This window comes from Cryptomeria japonica, chromosome 10, assembly GCF_030272615.1.
Source record: "Cryptomeria japonica chromosome 10, Sugi_1.0, whole genome shotgun sequence".
In the NCBI taxonomy this organism is placed as follows: Eukaryota; Viridiplantae; Streptophyta; class Pinopsida; order Cupressales; family Cupressaceae; genus Cryptomeria; species Cryptomeria japonica.
The window spans coordinates 786509307-786519767 of NC_081414.1; the positions used below are offsets into that span (position 1 = coordinate 786509307).

Below are 10461 nucleotides of genomic sequence, written 5' to 3' on the forward strand. Positions count from 1 at the left end.
CAAACATAAGTTGACACCAAAGGCAAGGCTAAATGAATCTAATAGCATGCTAGGGTTTATGAATATCAAAGCAAGACCAAAACATAACATGGAAATTGCTAAGGTATGCAATTTATAACATTACACCATGCATAATCATTAATTACAACATAGACATAATCGTAAGTTTTTTTTCCTTCTTGATATATAGAATTTAATAGTATATTTCTAATTAAAACTAAACATATTGAAATTGAATTAAATTGAAAAATATGTGAATTCACAAATCTATTAGTTATCTCACTAAGCAAAGGGATGTGAACGATATTAAAAATATTTATCCATAATGAAACAAAATCTAGATACACTTATATAAGATTAAATGCTAAATCTGAAATGAATGGTTTAATCTCAAATGGTTAACCTAACATAGACAAAAGATGATACAGTTAATCCAAACAAAAAAACTATCCAAAATGGTAAGATTAATTGAAAGCCCTTATCTACCATTCCATGCTAGCAATGCATCTTTCTTTTTACTTGAAGTGTTTCTCACCTTTTGTTTTTAACCCTTTCTTTACCTCCTCTCACTTGTTATTTCACACATATGTAAGGTTTGGAAAAACGATTCAATAAAACGTTATATGATCATAAAATAGATTTTTGACAAATACCCCAAGAATGTACATGAATAGTGATCTGTATTACGCTCAATGCATCTAATTTATGAAGCCAAAAACTAATTCTAAACTTCCACATAGTTTTACTAAACCCAAAAAATAGTCTAGAAACTGAAAATAAAACCTTATCCTTCCATTACTGCAGGTGTGACATAGTGCAAGACTATAATTAAAATTGATTCATTTAACATCACCAATAATCTCCACAAGAACATTCACCCTGTTTAAAATGATGGAAACGGTGTACGTCTCTCACAACAATTTCTCTTCCAACAATTTGGGAGATAAATTTTGTTGCAGTGTGGCAATCAGCACAAATTCGAAGGTTCTTAACAACTCTAATAGTTGTCCCAGAGGGTGTGTTTAACAAACCAAAAGCAATTGCCAACTTCTCACTATGATAGCAGAAAAATAATTTTTTTTCCTCATGTTCTACATCACTGAGTAAATGTCTTGAATCTGGGAAATACCCTGCTACCTTCATCTCCCAAGCCAATTTCTCCAACTCTGCATAGATCTCCTTGGTCTGTGGATGTGATTTGTCTCCTACACAAAAAGCATGTACCATTTTATGGCCTTCAATCCAACTACAACCAGGTATCTTTTTAATTCCTTTGTCTTTCATCAATCTCCTTAACATTTGAACTTCACCCCACCTGCCCACTTCTGCATACATGTTTGAGAGAAGAACATAAGTTGCAGTATTTTTAGGATCCAAATCAAAAAGCAGCATCGCTGTAAATACTCCCAAACCTATATTCATATGTGATCTACAGGCACCAAGAAAACACACCCACACAACCACCACAGGTTTAACTGGCATTTTAATGATAAATCTTAGGGTGTCCTCAAGATAGCCAGCACGAGAAAGAAGGTCAACCATGCACACAAAATGACCAATTGTAGGTGTAATGCAATAAGGGTTGCTAAGATGATTGAAGTATATACAACCCTCGTTCACTAAACCTCCATGGCTGCATGCAAATAGAACACAAGCAAAGCTGATAACGTCAGGATGTGTTCCAGAATGCTTCATTAATTCAAATATTTTGAGAGCATCCTTGCAAAATCCATTCTGTGCATATCCTGCAATCATTGCATTCCATGAGACCACATTTCTTTGAGGCATTCTGTCAAACAATTCACGTGCCTTGTCTATGCTTCCACATTTTGCATACATGTCCACCAGAGCAGTAGCAACTACAACGTCCGACAAAATTCCCCTATCCTTTATGCTTTTATGGATGTCCATACCCTGTTCCAAAGCTCCCATTTTGGCACAGACTGGCAGGATGCTGGCAAAGGTTGCGGAGTCTGGCTTTACACCTGTCAATTGCATTTGCTTGAAAGTTTCTAAAGCCTTTTCAACAAATCCAATATGTGCATATCCTCCAATCATGGCATTCCATGAGAACACATTTCGTTGAGGTATTCTGTCAAACAGTTCAAGTGCCTTGTCTATGATTCCACATTTTGCATATCCTGCAATCATGGCATTCCATGAGATGACATCTCTTTGAGGCATTCTGTCAAACAGTTCACGTGCCTTGTCTATGCTTCCACATTTTGCATACATGTCTACCAGGGCAGTTGCAACTACAACATCTGACAAAATTCCTCTATCCTCTATCCTTTGATGGATGTACATAGCCTGTTCCAAAGCTCCCAGTTTGGCACAGGCAGGGAGGATGCTGGCAAAGGTTGCAGAGTCCGCCTTTACACCTGCCAATTGCATTTGCTTGAAAGTTTCTAATGCCTCTTCTACAAATCCATTATGTGCGTATCCTGCAATCAAGACATTCCATGAGACCACATTTCTTTGAGGCAATATGTCAAACAATTCGCGTGCCTTGTCTATGCTTCCACATTTTGCATACATATCTATCAAAGCATTTCCAACCAAATCCGACAAAATTCCTCTATCCTTTATGCTTTTGTGGATGTCCATGCCCTGTTCCAAATCTCCCATTTTGGCACAGGCCGGGAGTACACTGGCAAACGTAAATTGATCGGGTTGGAGACCTGTTTCTTGCATACGGTGAAACATTGTGACTGCCTCGTGAGGAAACCCATGTCTTCTGTAGGCTGCAATTATCGTATTCCATGAAACACTGTCTCGTTCTTTCATGTGATCAAACACTTTACGGGCATCTACCAAACTTCCGCACTTGACATACATGTACATAAGCTTATGATGAAAAGTTGGGCGTTTAGCAAATTCAAATTGCCTGTGAATGGTGAAAGAGTGGACATTTTTCCCTTGTGAAAGCGCGTTCTTGAGAATACAGGTCTGCAATAATTGAAGATACGTAGAGTAGTCTTCAGGGGGGTTGTATGTAGTAAACAGAAAGTGCAGTGCCTCTTTTAACTGACCCTCTCTACATGATGCTGCGAGATTAAGATGGGTAGTACATGAAAATGGCAATGGCATTTTATGATTGTCACATACAGAAAATTTAGCACAGATACTCTTTGATCCGTGTATTCTGAGTTGATATTCATCTGTTACTTTTTGTGTTTGCAGAGTGGCTTCCCTCTGCTAGGTTTTATTGTCACATTTAGTAAAGAAAATTGTATTAATAGATTCACTATTTAACGGAAATACACAACCTAATTAATTTGTTGTAAAGTTTAAAATTTTAGTATATATGTTTTCCTAATGGTAATCTATTAAATTAAAGATTATATAATTATTAAAAAATTAAAATTATTTTATTATATATTAGTGTAATGGTGAAAATGTATTATGTTATATTTTTATTTAGTTGCATTTATTTTGAGAAGATATTACTTGTACATGATGGTTATCAATGTGTTTTTGTGTAAAGTTATGCTCTTTTACCTAATTCTATATGTAAAAGTTGATGATCCACCTTCACAAGTCAAGAATCCTCTGCAAGCACACCACTGGACGCGTCTATTCTGGCTCCAAAATGACAGTACAAATTGACTAACACGCGTGTTAGTCGCACGTTTTACACCGTCAATTTTGCAATTAACGGCTACGATTGACTAACCTGTCGCTAACACGCTATACTAAAGGTCTGTTTTGGAGCCAGAATAGATGCAGCCCACACCTCCTATCATATAAAAAGATCAAGCAAGAATAATATGGTCAACACAACCTGAGAATTATATATTGATTGCACAAAAGAATATGATTACAATGAATGAATGAATGAAACCCTAGATGCAAAACCCTAATGCAAGATAAAATTAGTTGGTGCCAAGTGTTACAATCATAATAAATGAGACAACTTAAGCTACTATTAGCCTAATTAAATAAAAGCAAAAAGCACCTAACTTTAGCTTAAGTGAATAAAGTAATTAAAGGACCAAATTAATTAAATAATTAGATAGTGTCCTATTACTCCGGCACCCCCTTAAGATGAACGTAGGGAGTAGCTAATAAAGCTAAGATGAATGCAAAGAAGCAAGCATGAATAGGTCGCGACAATAAAGGCTTGATTAGGCACCCAAGTACATGCAACTCTCACAAAAAGAGAAAAGGAGAAAAAACTAGTGGGAGAAAACTCCTCTCAAAAAGAGAAAAAGAAATACAAAAGAGTATAGTTGACAAAAATGAAGGACTCAAGATGTCCCCCCAAGTGTTGAATCAGTCACAAAAGTCCAATCAAATCCCCCCATAGGAGAGAAAAGAAAGATGATGTATCCCCCCATATGAGAGAAATGAAGATATGATATATCCCCCAATAAGAGAGAAGCTTTAATGTTGAAGAAGAAACCTTGAGCACAAATGTTGATGAAGATCCAAGAGTAGAAAACTATGTTCCTCCCCTTCGGAAGAAACAAATCAAATGGCCAAGGTAGATGCAACTCCATGAAGGGAGATGGAAGGAATAGTCATATGATGTGTTCCATGGAAGATTACTCAATTGTCCACAAGTATGAATCAAAACATGTCAAAACAACTGAGAAAATCCAAACAACTATGAAGATACCTAATGAACAATCTCTGAAGGGATTGTTGAAGATGGGGTGATAGGAATGCTCAAGTTGTCATCAAAGAGGAAGCAAATATCTTCAATTATGTCCCCAATGTCTAGAGTGTGTGATGTATCAAACCCTGCAATATCTGACAAGTACTCATCCTACAAAGCGAAAACTAGAAGGGAACTATTAACTTGTTTAACTAAACTGGTCTATGAAGAAGTGGGAGGTGGAGGAGGAGGCATGATAGAAGTTTTAGGAACCACTATGGATGACTAAAGCACACATAGGTTCAAGTAACCAAATCTCTCCTCAGATACCTGATCCACTCTAGATGCATGAGAGTTAGCACTAGCCAATGGAACTGCATGCTCAATGGGACAAAAATGTGAGAACTCATACAGTCAAGATGCATGATCAACATTGCCAGCTACAATGAGCTCACTACTATACAAATCTCTAACAAGTATTGAATCTGGGGTGAACTCAATTATCTTGCGTTTCCCACAGTAAGTAATCTGGTAGATGGAAAGGAGGTTGGAAGATAATGAAGACACATGAAGAATATTTTTAAATGTGACACCATCAACCTCAATAGAAGCATAACACTCAGGTAAGTGTTATTACCCATCAAAATCTATGAAAATGTACGATGCTCAAAAGAAGAGAACATACCCTCAAATGATGTCATTTGAAGATGTGTCGATGCAAAGAGAGCATGGCCTCTCATCTTGTCTTCACCACATTCCATAGAAGTTGACCCAGAATGTGCAGGTCCTCAAGTGGTAGAAGAGGATGCACTAGATGAAGGCAGTTGAATATGACTCTTAGGAAGAAGATCTATCATCTCATCAATCTACTTTGCATAACGAGGATTATCATCATGCCCTATGTTGGTGCAATAAGAACACTTACGCTTGTCATTCCTAGATGAAGACCTCTTGGAAGAGGATGAAGAATCTAAATCGTATGCATGAAACTCTAAAGCTAGCTGAAAAGACTTTGAACCTTTGTTCTTCTACTTCTTCTTATAATTCATTGTAGATGTAGAAGTTGAAGCAACCAAAGATTGAGATTTGGAACTAGAAATTGAATCAAGTTGTGTTAACTTGGCTTGTTCCCATGTCAGGTGCTCGCAAAACACCTCAAATGAAGGCATAGTGAAGGCAGAACATAAAGCATCCATGGTAGGATAAAATAATGAAGCAAAGAATTGAAATGGCCTTGAAGCTTGGACAAAAAAACAAATGTGCACTCTTTGTTAGTCTTCTCCTTGTTGAACCCTCTAGAAGTGATCTAATGGATATAGCTTCTCCAAAAAGTCCCCAATAGAGGGGAAGGAATCAAGTACCAATGACGTCAAATATGTCTCAAGCTAAAGTGCAAAGAACTTATTAATACCCACAAAAAAATGCTCAAATTTGAGTCATAGAGCCCAAGGAGTGATGTAGGAATCAATATGGAACTGGAAACTATCTAAAACATAAAAAATCAAACCCATAGCCTATCCATCATATCCCTATGATGAAGGATCTCAAACTAACAAATCAAATCGGGTTGGGTCTCATCTAAATATGACCATAAACCTCTGGACCGAAACAATTTGGTCATTTTAGTCTTCCATCTATGATAGTTATGGGGTACAAGTTTCTCAACTAAGGGTTGTACCATTAGATTTGGTTTTTAGGTTAGGTAAAGGCTAGGGGAATATGAGAATCTGCAAGATGATGATTCTATCCCCCCCCCCCCCACCCACCACCATCACCACAGTAAGAAAAGACAACCCTTTTGCACTTTTTTAAGTTGAGAAATCACAAAATCAAGAAATAATTAAATCTGAAATCATTGAGTACCTAATGAAAATTGTAAAAAATATGGACCTGATATCTATGTAGAGGACTCCGCCAACTCTCCAATGATATCTGGTTCGTAAAAAATGGATTCTAGATGTGCAAGATATGGCCCATAAGTGCAAAATTAAATATTTAACTTCGTACGCCTGGTACAAAAAATGGAGCAAAACCTAACAAAACTACCAGCACCACTTGATCACCACTAGAACTAGCTTTCCAACAATATCTTTTTGTGCAATTTTGAGTCCATATGCCCAAGTTATGGCCAAAAAACCACACCTAGATCAATTAGGACAAAAAAGGGCTTTAAGGGGTGCTTAGTTGTCCTTACAATGCTGACATCAAAGAATATGTCAAGGAATATTTCATGAGCTTGTAAAAAAATTAATCCCTCCTAAACCAAAATATTCCAAAAGATGCTAGAATATTCTTCAAAATGTTGCCAAATTTAGAGATTTTGCTAAAAATAGTGAATAGGGTGAATTTGGTGGAATCCACCAAAAATAGGTGTTGAGTTGTGCTAGCATAAGCGAAGGTACCTATCTGCATGTACAAGTACCTTGTTGGTATAGGTTTGTAGCAATTAATTTTCTCTTGCCTTTTTAAAAAAAATTGACCCCCCTCTCAAAACAAATTTTGATCTTTCCAAAAAAACTTGCATGCATAGAGAATTTTTTCATAAAATGGTACAAAGATGGTGTGGCATATTAATGGTGGGAGTACAAGTACGATCGTACTATATGGATTTGCATGAATAGCCCCCAAATAATTTGTACCCTTTTTTAGTGATAAATGATGATTTGACATGCGATTTTAAGGTTCTTGGTTGCTTTGAGCATAATGGTGAGGTCAATTTCACCACAAAGTGCCCAAATTTTTCATTGAACCTCAAATTTTGGCTCAATTTTTGTGCCCTTATCCAAATTGACCTTAAATATTAACTACTCAAATTTTGACAAAACTATAGCCAATCTATAGGTTTTGGGATGTTGTGAACGCGATGACAACCTTCGTTTGAGACCAACATGCACAAAAAAAAAATCTTAAGGTTGGATCCCTCAAGAATATGGACAATAACTTAAGATTAGCTATGATACCATGTAGACATTGATGATCCAGCCTCACAAGCCAAGAATCCTCTGCAAGTACACCACCTATCACATAGAAAGAACAAACAAGAATAATATACTCAACACAACTTGAAAACTTTGTATTGGTTGCACAAAAGAATATGATTAAAATGAACAAATGAATCCTTATGAAAGGATGAATTAAACCCTAATGCAAGATTAAATTAGCTAGCACAAAGTGTCACAATCATAATGAATGAGACAACTTAATCTATTATTAACCTAATTAAATAAAAGCAAAAAGCACCTAAGTTTAGCTTAAGTGAATAAAGTAATTAAAGGACCTAATTAATTAAATAATTAGATAAAGTGTCCTAATTACTCCAATATATCCACATGTCATTCCACATTTATTATTTTATCCTAATCATATGCACATGCATTTATATATATATATATATCTCTTCAATTAGAAATGAATAAGACTTAACTTATGACCACTTGGATGTGTCACCTCCTTGACTTATGCATCCAAGAGGTCAATATATTTGTACTTCATCTATTGATTTACATCTTTTTATGCATTCTATATATTAGATCAATATTTTATATTATTTGATATATTTGTTATTACAACTCACTTTTGCCATCTAGACCAAGGTTTGTATTGATTTATATTATGTAAATCCTACAATTTCCGATGATATTTAATTTCCTTTCTACTTGTGATAGAATGATTGCTTTAAAATGAGAGATCATGCATATTTTGTAAGATAAAAAGGTATTAGCTTACTTAATTAATTAAATCATATTAATTTAATAATTAAGTCATATTATCTCTATTTCACTTAAGCTAAATTTAGGAAGCTAAACTTAGGAATATTAATAATTAATTCATTATTAATTATTAATTGCTTTTAGGGTTTATGTTTTTAGGTTTTGATCTCCTTTTATAAGGATTGGTCCCTTTGTAATCCTTAACCAATCTGATTATTATTATTGCATTCTTTTGCTCTAGGTATTCAAAGCAATCTTTGTGTTTTGTGAATCTTCCATTATTGGGACAGGTTATTTGCATACAGGTGTTCACTGGGTTCTATGAGGTTGTATTTCACAACTTTAACATAGTATTAGAGCTTCAAACCTAAGGCTTTCTTGTTCGTTTGATTGAGAGATTCTACCTATAGCAAGTCTTATGTGCAATTTGGGTTGATTTGGACCTCACCATTGAATCTGGCACGTGCGAAATAGTCAAGATTGACTTTTTGTTTGTCAATTTTTGATTCACTAGGCTAGATCTATGAGGGTTTGAAGATTCGGTTTTTTTCTGATCCAAGAAGGCACATGTTTTTCAGAGCAATTTGGGCCCAAAAGGACTTCACGATTGGCTTCAGGAGGCTAATTCCATGAATTTTGATATATAATTCGACTACTTTGGGCATCGTTGACCTCTAAGGCACAAAAAAATTCCCTGTACGGCCATACCGTCGCCTATGCACGTACATCGAGAAAAAATGGCATTTTTTATTCAACCTTTTCTGGTTTTTAATTTTTTCCCATAAAATTGAAAATAATTATATAAAAAAACTAATGTAAGAAAATCACATCAAAAACTTTATTTAAAAACAAAAAAATTATGTTATAAGTTTTTTTATAAAGGGGGATCGTACCCTCTGCAGGGTACGGGCTGCAGCAAACCATAGACCTTGTAGCAAGCCCTACCATCCACCCTTCCAGCCACCGCTTTTTTGTTTTCAGCCAGCACCCCTCCGCCAACCTTTTGTCAGGCCGCCGCCGCCAGCAACCGTTTTCCAACCAGTGGTCCCTTTTTTCTGATGCCGCTACCTTTTCCGACCCTCGATGGCCCATTTCTGGTGGTAGTCAGATTTTTTTCAGCCCCTGTTGTTTCATCCAGCAACGCTGCTTTTCTGGTGGTCGATTTATTTTTCCAATAGCAAAAAAAAAAATTTGGCAATTGCTTTTTCCAGCAATGGTATTTTTTTCAAGCAGACAAGGAATATTCTTAGAATATTCATATTGACATCAGCAATACGAATGCCTTGCATGGCCCCCTTTGTCTCTCTTTGTGCCCTAAAAGATGGGTTTTTTTCTTTTGGGCATACGATATTGTTTTTTGGCAAACAAGATATCATTGGAAAGTTGGTTTTGTCTACTTTCCATATAGGTGGGTTTAATCACTTGTTTTTGTTGCTGGTACATTCTACAGCCATTTGAAGTTAGAGGTGCTATTTTCACTCTTGAGATCATAACCTTTCACACGTTTCTTTGTTTTTTGCGATTCCAACGGCATTGGGACAGTGTTTCAAATCTCTTCACAACCATCCATGCACTTTTTCCAAATTTTACTCCAGGTACATTTTATTCAGTTCACACTCTGGTGAATTACTTGGACAAATGAGCTCATGGAAACTTCTCATTTACGTGGGATGACTCATTTTTGGATGTTCTTCATGTATTTCCAGTCTTATGTCTTTTTTTGAAATTTTGAGCTTTCATTGTAAGCACTTATGATTTTGTAAATGCACTGAGATAAAGTGCCTCTGTATTGCACATGTATTATGGGATCTTGCACATCATTTTTATGCCTTATTGTACTCGCACTATGATATAAAGTGTCATGGGGAGGTTTGATGTTTTCCTTTGTTTTTTCTTCATACCTTTCTCATGTGTGTGTGTGCCTTGGTTTGCACACCCTTTGTATTTGCTTGTAGTTTCATGTTTGCACGGTCAGATGTTTTTGGTTCTTCTTCATGCACTACATTATGGATTTCAAATTCAATGTACCTATCATACCTCTCCTTTGTCAGCATTATGGGGGAGTTCATACTATTGGTGCTAATGCTTCCTTGGTTTCGCATTGGAGTGAGCTATGTATTCAATATTTGTTCCTATGTACTAGGCGGATGC

The 10461-nt window shown here is 36.0% G+C and overlaps 1 protein-coding gene across 1 annotated transcript; it reads right to left on the reverse strand.

Annotated features, from left to right (window-relative positions):
• Positions 1 to 849: 849 nt before the first annotated feature.
• Positions 850 to 9402, reverse strand: LOC131039257 (pentatricopeptide repeat-containing protein At4g30700). The gene is made up of 4 exons (XM_059212839.1): positions 9204 to 9402; positions 4931 to 4974; positions 2682 to 3195; positions 850 to 1745 (listed from the first exon to the last, which is right to left on the reverse strand). Exons 1-4 carry the CDS (start codon positions 9400 to 9402, stop codon positions 850 to 852), a joined length of 1653 nt encoding a protein of 550 aa, XP_059068822.1.
• Between the last annotated feature and the right edge of the window lie 1059 nt (positions 9403 to 10461).